The sequence below is a fragment of the Camarhynchus parvulus genome, chromosome 7 (assembly GCF_901933205.1).
Source record: "Camarhynchus parvulus chromosome 7, STF_HiC, whole genome shotgun sequence".
In the NCBI taxonomy this organism is placed as follows: Eukaryota; Metazoa; Chordata; class Aves; order Passeriformes; family Thraupidae; genus Camarhynchus; species Camarhynchus parvulus.
Window position 1 is genome coordinate 16802820 of NC_044577.1, and position 19942 is coordinate 16822761.

General features: G+C 44.7%; 1 protein-coding gene across 1 annotated transcript in view; it reads left to right on the top strand.

Annotated features, from left to right (window-relative positions):
* Nucleotides 1–19942, top strand: part of WIPF1 (WAS/WASL interacting protein family member 1) — a 54089-nt gene that overhangs the window by 30544 nt on the left and 3603 nt on the right. Inside the window, 13 exon segments of the mRNA XM_030951779.1 lie at nt 8446–8534; nt 9944–10073; nt 12257–12427; nt 13622–13760; nt 13762–13792; nt 13794–13860; nt 13863–14036; nt 14039–14067; nt 14070–14167; nt 14169–14380; nt 16836–16987; nt 16989–17049; nt 18686–18799. Of these exon segments, the coding sequence (XP_030807639.1) occupies nt 8484–8534; nt 9944–10073; nt 12257–12427; nt 13622–13760; nt 13762–13792; nt 13794–13860; nt 13863–14036; nt 14039–14067; nt 14070–14167; nt 14169–14380; nt 16836–16987; nt 16989–17049; nt 18686–18799 (1429 nt within the window). The 5' untranslated portion in view covers nt 8446–8483.

Below are 19942 nucleotides of genomic sequence, written 5' to 3' on the forward strand. Positions count from 1 at the left end.
AGTGACCCTGCCTGCTCAGAGATGAGTGGTGCCATGTTATAAGGATAAGATGGTGGAAAAAGTACTGGTCTTAAGTGCAATTATTTTTGTTCTGATTTAGGACTAAATAGTCTGGAGGCAATACTTGAGTTTAAGACAATTCTGGGGAGAAAGCTGTGCAGTGCTCAGCAGCCACATGGCATTGAGTGATCACTACTACAGTGATGAGAAACGGGAAAAAGTAGCACCATTGCAGAGAAGCTCTTGGGTTATATGTTAGGAACACTGTTTTGAGAACACAAAATGTTCACAAGGAGGAAAAGATGAGGGAATAAGCTGGAGAGAGACATCAGGTCCTTTCTTGCCCCAAGTATGTTGTCCCTGTGTGGAGAGGTTGCCCCTGTGGCCTCTCCAGAGCACTGGGAGTCAAGTGTCCCTTTCAAGGTCACCTCCAGCCTGTGAGACTCCTCCTTGGCTGTGCTGGGGCAGTGCCTGGATAAAAGCCTCGTGTGTTGGTTCCAGCATTCACTTTGACGAGAGGTGGGTGGTAGATAGTGAGGTGTTGAAGGCAGCTCTGCTCTGGACAGCTGAAGGAGAGCTCACAAACAGCTCATCCTTAGCCATCATTTCTGTCTGGGAGAGAGGGTGAAGCCTTTTGCCCTCGGGCTTTTTGCAGAGTGGCTGGGGGAAAGGCCCTTCATTTTTTTGGTGTGGGGACACCGATGAGATGGAACTGGCAGAGGTGGCAGTGTCTGAGCACATGTCCTCCTCTCCTGAGGACTGGAGTACAGCCCAGTAATTCAATTTTTCTGCTGGATTTAGCCCTGGCCTCCTGCTGAGGAATGACACACATGTGCCTGTTTCAAGAAGAGTAAGCTCCCTCCTGAGGTGCCTGGTGCAGCAGGGGCTTTGCTCCAGGTGTCCTTTGCAGCACTGAGGTCCTGTTCCCCAGGACCTGGTTGCTGTGGTGGGGAATGTGACCTGACCCTTGTTGCCTGAACAGACAGGAGTATTTTTGTACAACTCCTCTGGGCACACTTGCTTAAAGAAATGACAGGAGTATGGATTAGATGTAAGCAATTTCTCTTTTCATTGAGTTCATTGAGTCAGATACTTTCTGCTAGTGTTTGCTCTAACATTATCAGCTTTTCTCAAGTCTACATCCAAACATGTAGACTGACCAAAAGTTTAGCTGTTTTTTCCAAACAGGGACTATATTGGTTACTAGAGGCAGTCCTCCAAAGTTAGCCATTGCCTGTGATCCTCTGCATATCTTGAAAAGTATTTCACTGAAAAAATAATATTTTTAAAATACTTGGATTAAAACAATGTTCTATCACCATAGCAGCCTATTTCTTAGCTGTAATTTTCTATGGATGCAGCACTGCTGGTTTTTCTCCATACAGATCTCAATTGTGTTTGGCAGATGAGGTTTGCTGGATGCGACTTGCTGTGGAGCATAGGTGCATCTGGCTGTTACTGCTCTCACCCCTGGGGTCATGTGCTGGCTCAGGGCTCTCTTGACTCGCTTGTCACTGACACACACAGTAACCTGCTCTGTTACTGTATTCCTGTGGCGGTAGGAAGTAGATGCAAAGTGTTTAGGGCGTTTTAGTTCTCTGGAAAATTACCCAGTGTGAGCTGTAGATCATGCTGACTGGAGGATCACTGCACTTGGCTGGATGCTCTGGGATGAGGGAGTGAGCATGCGGAGTGTGGAGGAAGATGGAGATGCTGTAGGGTTGACAGAGCACGGGGGCCTGGGATAACATGCATAGAGACATGAAAGCACCTGACAGCATCCTCACTTTTTTTCCCTAACTAGTCATGTCTTTTGTTTGTTCTTGTTATTATTTATCTTTACTGGTTCTCACTAGCTCCCCAACACCTGCACCTTTCGTATACCTCTTACAATGGCATAACTGATAAACTAACTCTGCAATTTCTTGAAAAGGTATGTCCAAAACAAAAAACATATCCTCTCTCTGCAGCTTAAGTAGGGCAGGAAAAATCCTCACTTTGATACTGGCTTGACATGTTTTTTTCCCAGGAACTACCCCATACACTTCTGCTAGAGACCCTTCAGGCTCTTGCCTTCCACTTCTCCGCTTTTGGTCCCTGCCTGCAGCAGGATGGTGTTGCATCCCCCGCATCAATCACTACTGAATTGGAAAAGGTGCACTTCCCATTGGGACATCCTCCTGTGTGTTGTTCAGCTTGGGCCAAATCCTATTTCAGGGCCACATAGACCTCATCCACTTCCATCTGTGCCTGTGAATAAAGCTTCTCATCCATCACCCCTCCAATGGGTCTAGGCAGGAGCTCTCCATCGCTGACTGGTACACCTCCTCTGCCCTGGCATTTTGTGTAAGGGGTGGCATTTTTCTGTGTGGTGGAAAGTCATACTCAAAGTCATACTCATTTCGGGCACTGCAGAGAGTTTCCTTGAAATGCCAAAAGTCCCCAGTAAAGTAGGCTTCCTCTCTCTGGCAGCAGCAGCTCCCCAGAATTTCCCTGGGTCTCAGACACCCAGAGTTACTTCTCTTCTGTTGGTCTCTCTTTTGGCTGTCCAGATCTCTGCAAGTGGTTTTAAGGGTGAAAAGTTAGTGCCTCCTTTTGGTACCACAGCTTCCTCAAGACAGGATAGGACAATCTACATTCTCACACCCTTGTAATGTCCTGTCTCAAGCCACAAAGTCTTGTAATCCCCTGCACCAAAAGGATTGCCTTCTCAGCCAAAAACTATTCTTAAAAGACCATCACTGGTGTTAAAGGACTCAAAAATACTGACAGTAACATTTTAGATGTCACTTTGTTCCCCTGGAGTTGGTGAGCTGCAGAAATTTTATCCCAGTTAGGAGAATGAAAATCCAGGCTTTCCTGCTGAGTAGAAGGCTGTTACACAGCAGTCTCCAGTGTCTCAATTAAAACTTGTATCAGGTTACTTGTGTTCCAGATAGGCTTTTTACTCCTCCGTGTGCAAGTGATTGAGGCCAGAGAGTCTCCTAAATATTCTTTCTTTACTCTGTAGGGGAATTCTTCAGTATCTTCCAGTAGCTTCAGGCCCAGCTGAATTTGGTTTGGTACCCTTGTTGAACTCTTTAGGGACTAAAACTCATCTGTCTGTATATTTATTTATAGATTTCTATATATTTAGAAACTTTAATAAAAAGAGAAGAAGAAAAACACCTGATATTTTTCAGGGGGGGATTTACTGGTGTGGTGTTGCATGGGAGGAGCACCTTCAGCATCCTCTGAAGTTCTCATTCACACTGTCACACTTCTGGGCTGACACTTGGTGCAGGCAGCCCCTCTGGCCTTGGGAGATGGTGGTGGTGGAATGTGGGACATGTATGCTTACTAATGACTCAGGTCTGCCAAGGAAAGTGGGAGCAAGGGGTTCAAATGTCATTACATCACTGTAACTATTTTTGGCAAAAAAGCTTAATAGCTCGATACTCTGTTAAGAAAATGATTAATGAAAAATATTGTGGTCCATATAAAACTGATTGTAAGTGATTTTCCAACTACTTTGTAATGTGTTTAGAGTTAGCTGTCCTTTTTGAGAGCTACCTTACTAAAGTATTTGGTAGTGTAGCCCAATTTCCTCAAATTCAGATTTTAAAAGAAAAATAATTCCTCTCTTTCATTAGGAGAAAGTAATGGATTTTGAAAGAATCAAATCAACACTGATTTGGAAGTTGGGTCCTTTTGCATAAGGGAGCAATCAGCATTTTAATTGGCAACTTCAGAGATTTTTCCCCTTAAATTTATGCATTCTGTTTTATTTCTACAGTTGTTTGTTCCTTCCTCTTTTTTTGCTTGGAAATTAATCATGCAGGAAATGATTAGCCACAGTGAGCTTGTCTGTCTGCCTCTGACTCAATGTTTAAGAGGGGGGCCTTCAAGCAGCTCAAAATGTCTGACATGATACAAACCAAGCACTTGCAGTGTGGTTGTTCGCACTATCTATCCCACAATAAAGGTCATGTTTCTTTTTGTTTCATTTTAGCATTTGTAATGCTTCTAAAATGATTTCTGAAACACCAAATTAAGTCTGAAGTGCCCAAAATGTGTTTCACTGCATTCAGTGTAGTGCCGTTTTTACCCATTGCTCTTTATGTCTCACTCTGCAGAGTAAGGGGCTCTTTGCAGAATGCCATGTGCACTTCCTCTCTCCTCTATTTTGATTTTTAAATGAAAGGAGTCTTTATCGTGGTGCATTGCGTAACATAGCATTTTAATATCTTTCCTGATGGCGGCTGCTGCATGTGCCTGGTAGAGTGCAGGAATCAGAGCTCTTTTATGCAGGTATTCTTTACTTGGGCACTGTTGGAGCATCTCATTTGCTAGTGGCGTTCTCCAGAGGCAGCAGGCATGGGCTCTGTGCGCTCCGCTCCCGGGAGGGCTGCAGGGAGGCTGTGGCCAGGGCAGGCAGTGTGAGGATTGCCTGGTGGGCGCCTGCTCTGCTGGGCACGGCACTGCTGAGAGCAGCTGCTGTGGCCAGCTGTGGGAACCCTTCTCTCCTGCTGCCAGTCCTGACCTCTGGGCTCGGGGCTCTCTGCCTGATGCTGCAGTCACTGCAAGCCTTTCTGCCGACCCACCAACACTCACCTAAACACAACGTTTCTATATAGCTTCATAAAAGATGTGATGATTTACCAGTTCTTCTCAACACCCCTGCAGCACCAAGCGTTATAAGAAACTTGGTTGTTAACAGATTTAGTGGGTACAATTTATTACTAGGTGGATTGGTTACTATTCAGGTGTTTCATAGAGTCAGTTGATAGCAATTTAACATAATAGCCTTTTCTTAAATTCAATTCTTTCCCACTGACCGAAAGCAAATAATGATGTGAGTCCATTGCAGAAGTGTAGGACAGTAACCAAAGCTTTCCTCTAATGGCAGAGTTACACTTAACATCTCAGGACATCTCTATGCTCTGTGAGAAACAGTCATCCTGTGAATTGGTGATGAACAAAGCAGCTGCAGAGTTCAGCATTGTGCTGACTCGGCTGTTTTGGCTCCGCAACCAAGGAGGTACTCTCCTCCCAGGAGCTACTCCCAGCACTGCCCTGTGCTGTGAGAGCAAGTCACCAGGTCACTGCATCTCTTCAGACCATTTTTATTCTTCATATAGGCTTATAGTGAGTCAGACAAAGAAATAGACTGTATAAAATTGAACAACTGAACAGCAAGGATGAGTTGGAGATTCAAAGACAGAGGTGATGTTTCTTCCTGCAATGTTTCAGCTTCAATTTCTAAAAATCCTTTTCATCACCAAAAGCAGAGTCAGAGTGATAAAAGAAAGAGTGAAGCAGTATTGCAACTTTGGTTTTAAACTAAAATTTGACAATCTAGGGTGTTTTATGGGCTCTGTAAGTGTATGCATGATAAGTTTTTGTGTGGGCACACAGGTTTCTCAGTCATGCCATGTGATCTCTTTTCTGATGGCTCCTAAAGGAAGTGTGTGCTCTAGAGCCCCATGAGTAAACAACCCTGCAGGATGCTCATGTTAAACTTTGGGTCAGTTTTGCCAGAGTTTGGTTTATTACAGAAGCTTGTCCTGTGCTTCCAAAATGCTATTTTCCAGCCTGTCTCTGAGGGCTATAGGGCTTGTTAAACAGCAGCAAAATGCAAGCTCACCAGTGTGTACCTAATTTCGATGGCAGTTCAGTTAAGAGAGCCCTCCAGTGCCAGAAATACCAGCTAGTGTGCAGTGGTTGAGTACAGGAACACGTAAATGGGATAGAGAAGGAGGGAACACCTAGTGCATTTCTCCCCTCTGCCTCCTTGCAAATCATGTGTGCAGAGAGTGTTTTGGAGAAGCTGGATGGGTCTGTGGGTAATGGCTTCCCCTTAGAGAACTCAGGCTTCAAGCATCACCTTACTTCCTCTTTATGCCACCAATTCCTTAAGAAGCTGATCTAAAACAATCCAGTTAAAAGAGAAAAAAATGTAGAACAGAGCAGCCCAAGAGGGAAACAATCTTTAACTGACAGGGAGGTAGACAAGTTATGGTATTTTACAGGAAGTGCTTCACAGACCACCTGGCTCACTTGCTGCATTCAGGTCTGAGCTGCCATAAAGGATTCATTTAAAAGTCTGATATCAAACCAAAGTGTATTCTGCCTGCTCCAAAAACTTTCCTGTGACACATGGAGTGCCAAAGAGACTGATGGTACGTTATCTAGACTGCTTTGACTTCTTAGCAGAGCAGTGCAGAGAGAATTTCTCTTTTTAATCCAATGAAGCAGTTAAAGGCTTGGTGAAATACCCTCATGGCACAGTTAAGCTAGAGACAACTGCAGCTGTGAAAAGACAGTGTTAAGAAACAGGACGGTTGTGGTCTACTGTAAGAAATAATTTTCCTGTTGACTATTTCTTTAAACAGGAAGCTGAAGAACAAAGCAGCATTAGTCTTGGTGCTTTTAATAGGTTTCAGATTTCAAATATTGCATTTAGAATATGCTGATTGGGAAAGGATAGGGCTTTGTGCAGCGTTTTATGTAACAGCTGAAAGCTACAAATTTGGGAGATGGGAATATAACTAAATTCAAGTGGATCCTCTGAATATGAAGCTGTTGTTCCTCTGGGGGACCTTAGGTGCTCAGTAATGCAGCAGAGGACTGATGAGAGCAGGCTGCTCTGTTTGCAGGACTGTGAATGTCTGCGTTTGCACAGCACCCTGTAGGCTCGGCTTCACAGTTTCCTCTTTGCCAGTCTGTCTATCTGCCAGCTTCCCTTCTGCTTTGCTCACTCTTTTGCAGTAACTGGAAATGGTTTCTGCAGTATGGGAGAAGAAAACCTGCAGGTACTAGTGCCTCACACCACTTTAAACTCCATGACTTTTCTGGATGGTCAGCCAGAGCTATGGGTGATGTGTCTGACTCCTTCTTCCACAAAGATTTTACACAAAATCCATTAAAGTCTTATTTCAGAAAATATTTCTTCTGAGGAAGGTAACTCAGCAATTTGGGGGGGAGAGAGGGGGAAGGAAGGGGGGTTACAGCTGCATTCTAATTCTTTTGAAGCATGAGCATCTGATGAGATAAATCTGTATTTCTAAACAGTTTTTTCTGACACACATATGGATCATGTCAGATGCCATTACAGACTACGTAGGTGGTGACTCACTGCAAATGCCATTTTGGTTCATTCAGCACATTTTCATCATGTTCATTTTAGCTATAAAGGGTACTGTACCTGACATGATGGTGATTTGACAGATACTGTGCTATTACACTTCCCCTTGGTCTCATCTAAAACATTTCAGTTGCTTTAAAAAGTAAGAGCTGTGTATGCATGTAAATAACTGCCCTGGGGACCTCAGCCATCAGCCTGGGGGTGTCTGGGGAATTACCCTTGTTCCTGTTCCCACTGTGTTTACCTGTCTTATGCAAATATTATATAAATCATTGTTACTAAAGGTGGCTCAGGTGAATGACCAGCATGGGTGAAAGCTCAGATAAAAGAGTAAAGCACATGCTGAAATGCATAGTGCTGTTAGAAATGCTCCAAAGCCCCTGATAGGCACGTTCAGCAAGCTGTGTGCCAAAATGCCACCAAAAAGCCCTTGTGACTTGAAAATATAGTCCTTGACACTTCAGGCTTTTTTTTTTTTGGTTGTTGTTCCATAATTTGGTTGCAGTAAATCTCTATATCTCAGGTGTGACCCTCCTAGGATTGCCTGAGGCTGAAAGTTCAGCTTGGGGTGGGGAAAAGTGGGAGTGTGGTCCCTGGCAGGGAAGCTTGTGACAGGCTGAGCTTTAGCAGCCAGGCTTTTCTGTCTGCAGCAGCCTGCAGCTGAGAGGCCAGGCTGCCTGCTTGCCTTCCTCGTCAGGGAGAGTTCTGGAACATGTCTGTGTGTGCTGCTTCTGAGGTGGGGGAAGGTGCATTCAGACATGATGATGGAGCTTGGGATCTTCAGAGCAAGCAGGGAGAGAGGAAGAAGCATGAGTCCATCCCAGAGCTCTGCTGTTCTACTCTACCCATAAAAGTGGAGGTGCAGGAATCTTTAAGCAGCTAAAGGGATTTAACAAGTTGGCATCTCTTTCTGAGTATGATCCTAAAGTATGATGCCTTCTTGAAGTAAGGGCTGATGGTATAGCTATGGGGCTATCCTGAAGCACTTCCATGGGAACAAGATTGTTGGATTTAAGAGTTCAGTTCAGTTTGGTTGCTGCATTTTGTGCACTGCCATAGCAATGCATGGATTGTGTAAGTGTTCAAAACTGGATGTATATCTATGAGTTTGTATGGCAGTGGGGATTGTGTAGGGAGCCCCTGTTTAAAGATGTGGCTGGTTTCCATACAATTAAATATAAAGTGCTTTTTGCAGATTATAAGACTTCAAAAATGTAGAATATAAACCTGTTAGCTGCAAGGATGTTTTCTAGCTGAGAAATTTATTTATAAAGATGTATTAATCTCTAGACTTTGTATGTTTGTATTTTGCTGTGCAGGTTTCTTAGCAAGAGCAGACAGAGCTCAGCCTTCCACCATGCCTGTGCCTCCCCCTCCAGCTCCCCCTCCACCCCCAACACTGGCCTTGGTAAGTTTTACAGGAGGTAAACATATGCACTGTTCTCTGCTGCTGCTTGTCACTTGGAATAGGATGTCCAGAGATACTGGGATGTGGATGAGGGTATCCATGATATTTCGGGAAAACTGTCCAGCATATTGTTTATGGTTGATCATTGGTCCTGCGAGAACCACCACCCCTTCTGCTGCCTTCCAGTTCTCATGTGGATGTCACAATCTACTCCAACTCTCCATCCTTTTATTCTTCCCACACTAGTGGCTGATCTGGTGGAGAGACAACAGCTTGTCTAATGGGACTTGGAAGTCTTGCCTTTCTCCAAACCTGTACTCCCACCTTCTCCCTTGTTCTACTCCAGTACTTCCTGTGACTTGAGCCCCCCAAAAGAATCCTATTATTTAAATTTGGTAAGGATAGCTCTAGCTGTCAGAGCACAGGATCTGGCACAACATGGTGGGTGAAACTACATTGGGCCTGGTTTAAACTGGGATAGAGCTTGTGCTGTGCTTGCCCTCCCAACAGTCAGTCACCTCACTGACAAGAAGGAAGGCTTCTTGAGATGCCATTCTCAAGTACCTAGATATTTTCAGAGCAAAACCCTAGCTGATTATACAGAATGGGCTGTCAGTCAAGAGTCTTTCCTTCATTTTCCACCTCAAGCAAGATACAGACTCTACTTGGTCCCTCCATGACAACTCTCCCCACCTTTCAGGAAATCTCCATAACACTGATCTGATAAATTAGAAAATGTTTCAGGAACTGTTTCCTAGAAGAAAGAGCCATATATATGTGCATATAAGTGCATTGTTTGAAGTTTTTTTGTTCTTTCTTGAAAAACTGTGTCACCAGAACATAAAGTGAAAAGAGACGACTGTTGAGACAAATCTCATATGTCCCAAGGTTTTATTTGGTCCATATGAAGAGGGCAGTAGTATTGAAGTGGTAATTGCCATTTTTAAGTATTTCTATCTCAGCTAAAATAGTAGACAAAGGTCCCTCTTTGCTCTGATTTATCTAGCAATTGTATTTCACAACAACTTTCAAGAATGTCCACCTTCTTGTATAATCAAGTTATGTGTGTAGTCTATTCTTGTTCCATCTCCAAAATGGCACAGATAAGCCTTGGCTTGAAAAAATGAGAGATTCTAAATCATAAGTTCAAAAAAGGTGAATTCACATAGAAGTGTTCTGTTTCTAATGAATTAATGTGCATTAGAATAGCAGTAGTGTTGGAGACTTCAAGTCAGTAACAAGGCCAGCGACCTTTGATATCATTCACAAAAGTAGACATGGCATGCTACCCACTCCAATGCTGTTAAAACAGCCACTGAAGTCTCAAGTAACTACCATATTTAAGCAGAAATTTGTATCTAGAAGTTGTGGTTTATTTTGGCTCCTCATTTTTAATTTTTATTTTGCAGGCAAATACTGAAAAGCCATCCCTAAGCAAGTCAGAACAGGCAGGGCGAAATGCTCTATTATCTGATATTACCAAAGGAAAAAAGCTCAAGAAGACTGTTACTAATGACAGAAGTGCTCCAATTCTAGACAGTAAGTATGACTCTACGTGTTGGAATTTCTGTAGGCATGAATGGTTCTACAGATCTGAAAGCAAAAAATTATTTTATGTATCATCAGATGGATTGCCATGACAGTAGATAAAAGTGCCAGAAATTGGCATGCCTAAAAATAAATTCTATTCATCATGAATGAACAGTCAGCTGAGAAATCAAGTACTGCTTTTGAAATGTGAATGCTAATTTGTTTGGTAATTCTCAAAAAGTGGTTTATTTTCCTGTTTGCTTATATCAGAAAAATATGGAAGTCCTACCAGGAGTTCTGCTGAGGATGTGCTGCAGATCAGGCAAACAAAACCCCATAAGGACTGAGAGGACAAGAATGAAGTGGAATTTCAGACTGTACTTTTGCATAAACAATATAAGGATAAATGAATGCCTGGCATGACACCATTGGCTCCAGTACCACTTAGAGCAAAACCCAAGCCAGAAGCCACAGCTGTACCTGTGTGTCACTGCTGTACGCAATTTTGCCACTCTTGGAGTGACTCAGGGCTGTTATCTTTTTAGATAGCCCAGCAGTACTGCACAAGGCAGTGACTCCACTTACCTGAATGGAAATAAGTCTCTATCCAGCTGTGCTGTGTCTCACAGCACATCTTGGCAGGTGCCAAGAGGAGGCCGGAGAAGCCTGTGTAGCAAAAGTATTGGGAAGGCAGAACAGAAACAAAAGAGTGAGGAACACAGGCCTGTGCTGACAGAGGAACAGCATTCATTTCCAAAGGAGAAAAGACACTTCTACAGACTGATTAGCAAATGTGATACACCTCAGTCTAGGTTTGGCCATGCAATTAAAGGCTGGACTGTGATAGGAACATGATGACAAAAGAAGGAAATGCCCAGAGAAGTGTGACCAAATAAAAATAATTTTTAAAAAATTAGATACGCAATCAGCCAGCTACAAATTAGTTCTGCAATCAGCCAGCTACATTTTTTAAAGATTATCTCTGAATGTGAAGTTACATATTCTAGCTATTATGAGCTGGAGGGGATTAAAGGAGGGGGTAAACAGAGAAAAATGGTGCAGCTATTATCTTATTTACATGAATTAACAAATCATGATGAAAGACTAAACCATGGTAGCAGCATTTCTCCAGAGGTTCACACCCTATCTGAGTCAGAGCCGAACTGAGCTGACATGCTTAAGGAAGAGAAGGATAATGTGGAACATTCCCCCATGGATACACTCTTCCTTTTTTTCTTGGGCAAATTTTTAGAAGTGCTTTTCATCCACAGGTTTTAATTACTTCAAAGTCAGTGAAAATTTTACCCACCCCAACTTGTGTAAATCAGGATTCCAAGAAATTAAGCAAGTGATCTTAGCCTTTGTGGCCCAGCATCTGAGAGCTGATCACAGATATTCCAACCTGTGCACCTGCTGATTTTGCAGTGATGCTCTGAATAAGGTTCTTCCATGTATTGTAGTTGTGGAAACACTTTCATTTTACTTTTGGCAACTCAGTTGTCACAGCAGAAATATTGACATTAGAGAGCAATGGGAGAGAAAAGAGAGAGGGCTGATAAAGTAATTCCTGCCTATTGGAAACATTAACAGCTAATGATTCTGTCACTGCACTTCTGAACCTACAGAAATGGCATCACCTTTGCTACTAGGCTTTGTTTAAAAAGTAGATATGTTGCGATACAATCAATAATGAGAGAATTCTGTGCATTCCCAGCAGTGATTGCCAGAGACACCTTCAGGAGGAGGGACCTTCTGCCTTCTTCCTTCCTTCCCTTTTTCCCATGATATTGCTCTGTCTCTGCTTATGGAGAAGTGGAGGGGAAGGATAAGAGAGCAAAAGTACAAAGAAACAGGAAGAAGCAACTAAGGTGCTAACAAAGACTATATTCTGTTCTCAGAGGTCCCATCCATGCTCAGTTCCAAATTCTCTGCAGCAATTTGCTCTGCTCTCTAGTCTAGAGCAGACTAAAGTAGTGATGGCATGAGAACACACAGAGGCTATGGTTATTATGGTTATTGCACCAGCTCCTCCACGGTGTGGTGGTGATAATGGTAGCTGTGATGATCCAAACCTTGTGTGTTTTGAAAGTTCATCCATTTCTTCCCCAGCTACAAGCATTACTCTAATGAAAGAGGTGACTTGGCAGGATCAGTCCTGCTTCACTAATATGGGGCATCTCTTTTCCCAACAGAACCGAAAGGATCTGGTGGAGGCGGCGGCGGTGGCTTTGGAGGAGGCGGCAGCGGCGGGGGTTTTGGTGGTGGCAGTGGTGGTGGCTTCGGTGGCGGTGGACCACCTGGCCTTGGAGGCCTTTTTCAAGCAGGAATGCCAAAGCTCAGATGTACTGCAAATCGAGATGCTGGTAAGAAAGACCGTGAATTTCCAGCGTGAAAAAATGGCATTGCTTAAAACCTTCATAGCTCTGCAATAAATTACCTGCTGGGATTGAGGAAACCATCAAATATTGTAGGCTCTTAGGAAATGTAATTTTCAGCTTGAATCTTGTTTTATTTTTACTGTTAGGTTTTATGAGGGAGAAGCAAGACTCTCTTTCCACCCATCCTCCTCATTATTGATGAAAGCTAAAGATCTTGGTAATGTTGAATGGCTACCTGCAAAGTACAGTCAGGCAAATTACATCCTGCCTTAGCTGTTGGGTGTGCAGGACAAGAGGGGAACAGAGGAGGATCCAGGCTAATTCTTTCTTGTGCACCAGGAAAAAGTATCTACTTTCCAAATGGAAAGTACTTGTGTCAGCTCCACAACGGCATGATTTGCTGCTTAGGGAGTGCATGAGGCATCCCAGCTGGCTGGTACACACACTGCAGATGGAGGCTTGTCTGGAGTGTGCTTCTGGCTGACAAAACAGCTGCCCCAAGCCTCATGCCCCTTTAAACTAGGACATCTGGGGTCACTGAGTTTTTTAAGTTCAAGGACGTAGGATTTCATACTTGTTGAAGGACTATGCTATGGAGATTGTAGTGTTACAAATATTACATATTTTATAACCTAACATAATTTTCCAGCACATGTGTACAAAACAGTCTCTCAGAGCTGGTATTTTCTATTATGTCACAGTTTATTTTTGGGAACTTGTATTAATACAAAAGTTCCTGGCTTCGCAGAACAGTACTTGTGAACTGCAAGGCCAGCTGCCTTCTTCTTGACCTGCAAAACTACATCCTTAGATCACAGCTACTAGAAAGGGCTGAGAAGAGCTTTTTGCTGACCTTTTGTTGTTAAATGTAATTTAAAAGCTAAGATTTCTTTGCTCTCGGGGTGATGCTGTTTGGTACTTGTTCTTTACCATTTCTTCCCTCCCCGTTCTATTGCTTGCTGTATGATGGCTGCATCACTTGTGGCCACTTAACTCGTGCCTCATCAGCAATATCAGGACGTCACCTGGTACTCGAGTGGTTTCCCAATGGTACCGGCGTTGGGGCTGAGCCTCAAGGCAAGGATGCCCCGTGCCGGGCTGCGCCCTGGCCGCTCGCAGACCCTCGGGAGCCGCGGCCCCGGTGCGACGGCGCTGATGCTCCCTGTCCTGTGTCCGCAGACGCCGGGGGAGGCCGGCCGCCCGTCCTGCCGCCCGGAGGCCGCTCCGCCACCGCCAAGCCCTTCTCCCCGCCCGAGCGGCCCGCCGCGTTCCGGGGCCGCCCTCGGGGATCGCGCACCGCCGCCCCGGACCCGCAGAGAGCCGCGTGCGCCGCCGAGGCCCGACGCCGGCTTCGAAGCCCGAGGCGGCGCCGCCGCCTGTGCCCAGCACGCCCCGGCCCATCGCCTCCAGCCTGCACAACCGGGCTCGCCGCCGGTGCCGGGGCTGAGCCGGCAGCCCAGCCTGGGGCCCTCGCCGCCGCCGCCCTTCCCGGGCAGCCGGGGCGCAGGGTCGGCAGCGCCCCTCCGGCAGCCGGGCCCCGGCGCCGGCCCCCTTTTTTCGGGCCGGCCGCCGCTGCCGCCCACCCCGGGCCGCGGCCGCGAGACAAACCGCCGCCCCCGCCGCCGCCCCCGCCGAGCACCGGCCGCCCGCCCGCCGGGAGGCGTCTCTGCCACCGCCGCCGCCGCAGAACAGCAAACCGCCCGTGCCCGCCGCTCCCCGGCCCGCCCTCGGCGCCCGGCACCCCGCTGCCCCCCAGCAGACCGGGGCCGCCCCGGTGCCGCCCGTCCCGCCCCGGCGGCGACGAGATGCCGCGGCTGCCGCAGAGGAACATCTCGCTGGGGTCGTGCCCGGCGTCCGGCGGGGGCCGCTCCGGACCGCTGCCCCCGCCGCCCGGAGAGAGACCGCCGCCGCCCGTCAGAGACCCGCCCGGCCGCTCAGGTGGGGACGGGGACACGGGGAGAGGGCGCTTTGGCCGGGACAGGTGGTGCAGGACGAGAGGGCGCTTTGGCCATGCCCATGCTAGTTTCACGTGCAGAACAAACACATCCCAGGATGACATCCCTGTTAGGCACTAGGAATTCTGCAGTTGGAAGCAAGGATTTGTGGGCGTCAAGGTGGCTTAAGGAAAGTCAAAGTGCATCACCAGTGTGCTCACGTGTACTTTTATAGATCTTGGTAACTTTCGTTATAGTCACTGTAATTGACTAGGGTTGCAAAGGGATTTCCCCATTACCTTCTTTGATGCAAAGCAGCTTCTGGTAAAGTGACAGCATCTGACTTCCTGAGTCAACCAGCATGAGTTAATGGTTGCGTTCTCACGAGTGGAGGTTTGTGGAACCTGACCCTTCTACGTGTTCAGAGACACAAGCGCAGTCAAATACAATAGCTTTAATAAAAGACCGCGCCAAGAGTTGTTAAATGTAATAGCACTTGTTACAGTGTGACTAAGTGTTGTTACTTACCATATGTAGATATCAAATTAGACTAAGAGTAGAATCGTCTCCTTTGACCAATTTCATAATACACATTGTCCTCTGTGACAACTGTTGTTCATAACTTTTAAGAATTCCACATCATAACTCAGCTCTCTGATACCTGATAGTTGTCCCTTGAGATGAGAGAATTTAGGCACAATCAAACCCTGTAACAGGTGGAGAAAAGCATTGCGCAGAAGATACTGCTGGGAAACTCCATGGAGTTGCCTTTCGTTTCATCCTTTGCAATAAACTCAGAAATCATCTCTAGCCTGCCCAGTCCTAGACAATAGAAATGAATGTCATGGGAGCTCCCACAGACAGCTATCTTGCTGTCAAGCTCCTTGAACCAGTCTGGAGCTCCAATACCTACAGCAGCTGTACAGAAAATAGTGGCCCTGTAACTGTGCTTTGTGGAGCTGGTTGCCAGCATCAAGGATGGCACAATGCTAGTGCAGCCTGCAGTAAATAAATCAAAGAAATCCCATTACAATTGACCAAATTGATGGATCAAAGTTGCAGAGAGTGTCTGCAATTATTCAGTCACTTCCAAGAGTTTGTTCTGTGGTGGCCTTAGCTGCCACCAGTGCTTTCCTACTTGACCCTTTTCTTTGGCAGATAGTTTTAGCAAACCTGCACTAACTTTCTTCTGGCTCAATTCCAGCTCAGTAAGTAGAAGGAAGTTGTAGCAGTACATTCTAAACATGAATACACCTCTTCTGCAGTAGTTCAGTATAGACAGTGGAGTTTAGCTAGGTTTAGAGAGAGAAGCAAAACTATTCTGAAAGTTGCTGAATGCTTCTCATTCTTTGAAACCATTCCCTGAAGGCAAACTTCAGTAATTTGTAAAATAAGAAGGGGAGCAAAAATACACGAAGTACAGCATGTTTCTTGAAATGTTTCAATGCTTTTTGCTGGAGACACAATATCTACTGCTCTCTTTTTCAAAGTGCGTGTCTGTAGATAGATTTCATCAAGACAGGGAAGCATTTATTGAAAATTAACATAATTGTCAATTGCCCAACTGCCCCAAACAGAGGTAGTGAGACTTTTGAACCTGTGTAACTCTCCACACCCTCTGCATCACCTTCTTGTGTCCTAACCACAGGCGCTTCTCTCCCTGGCAGAAGCAGCTTTCCTGTCTTTATTTACTTGTCTTGTAGAAGCACCCTTCCCCTGCCCTCAGGGCAGCCCTGGGTCTGTTTTGCTTAGGCTGTGCCTTCGTATTTCACCTGTCAAGTCTGTGTCAGTTACAGATACACAAACTCTGGAAATGCCAGTGTATGTGTGAGGTCTGTTTCAAATTTACAGGGAGATGGATATGCTCCAACTACTGAAGAACCTGCCATGCAGCTCATTAGTTTGTAAATGAGTGAGCTGATGAGCTGCTGCTTCACGCGGCCACTCCCGGGCAGAGCTTCCCTGTGGGCACCACACACCCGGAGGGAACCACCCCTATGGACAGAGAGCCTCTGAAGGTAGCAGGTGTCTTCTGCTACACGTCCTCTTGCCTTGCAGTGGTCCATAAAAAGGAAATGTGTTATAGTTTGGATCTTCACAGCACCCTGAATTCCAGCTGTGACTTCTGCTTGTTGTGGCCACTCTTAATTTAGAGTGGTTTAAAAGTAGCGACCAGGACCTTTACAGAGGCTTCTGTAGCTGAGGAGAATAGGAGCATGGACACTGCAGTGTGTTTATGTTTACATATACCTGCTCCTCTGAGCTGTGCTCTGCAAATCAGCACTAAATCCCTAGAGAGCCCTGGGGAGCAGGGAGGTGGGTGCTGAGGGCCATTACCCCTTGGGGCCAAGGGTCCTGAAGCAGCCCTTTTTGTTAGCAGGAGGCCTTGGGAGGCCAGCAGGGGCTTTCCACTGGCAGAGTTAACAGCATCTGTGTGTTTGCTTCTTGCCTTGCTCTAGGCCCGCTCCCACCGCCTCCTCCCATCAGCAGGAACGGAAGCACCTCGAGGGCTTTGCCCAGCACCCCGCAGCCGCCGTCCCGGGCAGGGCTGGACAGCCCGAGGGCCGGGCCGCGGCCTCCGCTGCCCCCCGACCGGCCCGGCTCGGCAGCGCCCGCCGCCGCCACCGCCGCCTTCGGCAGCTGTCAGAAACGGCTTCCAAGATCCAGGTGATGGTGAGCCATCCTCCCAGCTCTTTGCCCTCCACAGAGAAGGTGTAGCGGCTTTTGGCCCTAATCCCTCAAAAGAGGTTTGGGATAGACTTTGTTTCTAGTGGCAACCTTTGATTTCTGACCAACAGAGGTGTCACTTGGGTCTCAGTTAACTCTGGCAAGTAAGAGAATAAATATGCCATACATAGACCAGAATTGCAAAGTCATCAATACAGTCTCCAAAATAAACCTTTGAAAAATTTTTCAAACCCTTTTCCCTAAAAAAAGGAAGGGAATTGTTTCAGCTCTAATATTAATTCAAACCACAGCTACACTGACACTTCGGAAGTCAGAACAAGTTAGATGACTCAAAAGCTGAAAAACAGATGAGGGAAGAGATTGTCAGAACATTGCTGAAAATGTCAAGTATCTATTTCTGCTAGTGTTTATTAAAAAGATGAGGTCCAAGATTGCTGTATTTTAAAGATTCGTCATGCTTTTCTTTTTAATTGTTTTCTATTTGCATAGAACAGATAAATCCTTCAGTTAATTATGTGAGGACAAAATTGGTATTCCTGACATTTATAAGGTTAGAAAAAAGCAAACAGAAAATGAAACTGTAACTCATGCTTTTAAAACATCTTCACACATCAGGTAAGGCAGAAGGATCACAGGCATATTTCTTCTTACACGAGTCATTTGCAGGGTTCGGAACATGGAGCTTCTTTACACACTGGTCTCTGATTGCAGCCATTGGAAGTAAACATAGAAAAACTGGATCCAGCAAATAACCACATGTATAAATGCCAGGTAGAACTTACTCAGCTGTTCATTACATTATGCAGTAAAATCCAGCAATATCTCAATAAAGTTATGGTTGCAAAGTTCTGAAGCAAGCAAGTAAAGAAATGACAAAGTTTAAATTAGCCCACACTTTCTTCTTTAGGCTTTCAAAATCAGGTGCAGAACAGAGCTCTTAGAACATTTCCTATTATTTCAATGAGGAAACTGGTATGCTTGCTTTATTTAGAATTTTATAGACTCAGTAAGTACGGCAGAAGGGCCCCTGTAGTCTAAAGAGATATAGCTTCAAGTGATACATTTATACATTTTTCCATTTTTGACACTAGTTATATACAGGATTCTCTGTCATAAATTTTAGCATAATGGGTATTTTTCTTCTTCCAGTATAAATATTAAGAGAGAAGAAACAGTGCTTTTAGGAGTGTGCTTTTAATTATGTTTTTGAGCTTGGTATATCAATGACACTTGAATATTGGTAAATTCTATACCTGGAGCAAAATACTGTTTTGAAGTAGGTGAAACGAGGCAGTTCTGGTAGCACATATGTGTATGTGTTAAAAAAGCAGATCTGTTATATATGGAAGAGAGAGTAAGACTTTTTAGTGGAATTAAGGCTGTTTTCCTGATCTGTAATTTTGCATTAAACTGGCAAAATGATCAGTTTGATAGAAATTTTCATTCCCAAATTAACCTAAAGCATCATCTTCCCTGGCTTCCTAAGAGAATGCTGGTTTGGTATACAGCTGTGTAAGCATTTTGCAATTTAAAACATGCATTAAACATGATGTCAGTGTCAATTGACTTTCCTAAGCTATGTCAGAAAACTAATGAGTAAATTGCATGGGATTTTTTTCAGACGAATGGGAAAGCAGATTTTCTTTTCATCCGATATCTGATTTGCCACCTCCAGAGCCATATGTACCCATGAACAGAAGTTATCCCAGTAAACTAGCAAGAAATGACAGTAGAGGTAAGTTGGAATTTCAGTGGATTGCCCTAAAACAAAGTGAATGGGGAGGAGTCTGGATGCTGAGGTTTCCAGAGTTCTCAGGCTAACAGTCTGGTCATCCTTCCTTACCACACAGGAAAAGCTAAATGCAAGTTCATAGGTACAAGCTCTCTAAAACTTTTTGAGTGGGGAATTGTTTGTTTTTTAAGTTGAAACATATACTGTAAGTGACGAAGTCTGCCATTATGGTTAGCCATTCTGCCACAAAATCCCTCAGAACTTTCTCCTCATTTCTCATCTGAATTCAAGCAGAACTCATTTATTTTTGTGCCAGCATCATCCTTGAGTTTAGTTTTCCTCTCTTCTTGTGTGTTAAACTCTTAATGTTTTTTAAGACAACAGTCATATCCTCCTCTCAGTTTTGTTTTGCTGGGCTGATGAAATCTGGATGTACTACACTTTGCTTCCAAGCCATGTTCTCTGATTAGCAGAGCTGCTTAGATATACACTTCTGTTTGTTTTTGTCTTCTCCACTCTGTGTTACATACTGTTCCAGGTCAGGTTCCAAATGTGTCTTCTACAGCAGCATGGATGTTTCCTATCTTTTTTAGTGGTATTTTGCCTGATACACCCAAGGATCAATTACTTCTTTTACAACCAATGACATTGGTGGCTCATGTCACCTGTAATCATGTGTATATGCAGATGCTTCTCTCCTGTTTCCAAATGATGTTTTGGTTTGAAGCAGAGATTCCTGTTAGTCTCTGATTGTTCGTTTTGCCCTGTTAGCTTTCATCCCATTTGTATTAGTCCACAAAGGAAGGCAAAGTAACATATGCATTTTGTTGTGTTTCCTTTTGTAAGTTTGCTATGAAAATTTTCCTATGGGGAAAAACATTAAGAGCTTTGAAATTTTACTGTGTTTATAGCTTGCCACTTTTTGTTGAGATTTGCACATATTGCAAGTAGCACTGAGAAGTTGTGTGTTCACATAAATTAGTAAGGCTAACAAGAACTATCAGTCTGTTTTAGGAAGGGGAAAATGGACCAAAATACATATGCTTTCCAGGCACTAGGGGATAGCATTAGTTTAAAATGTTATTTTAAAGTCTTCAAAGTTCTGATGTTGTTTAATAAACTAACCAGGAACTCTACAAAGATTTG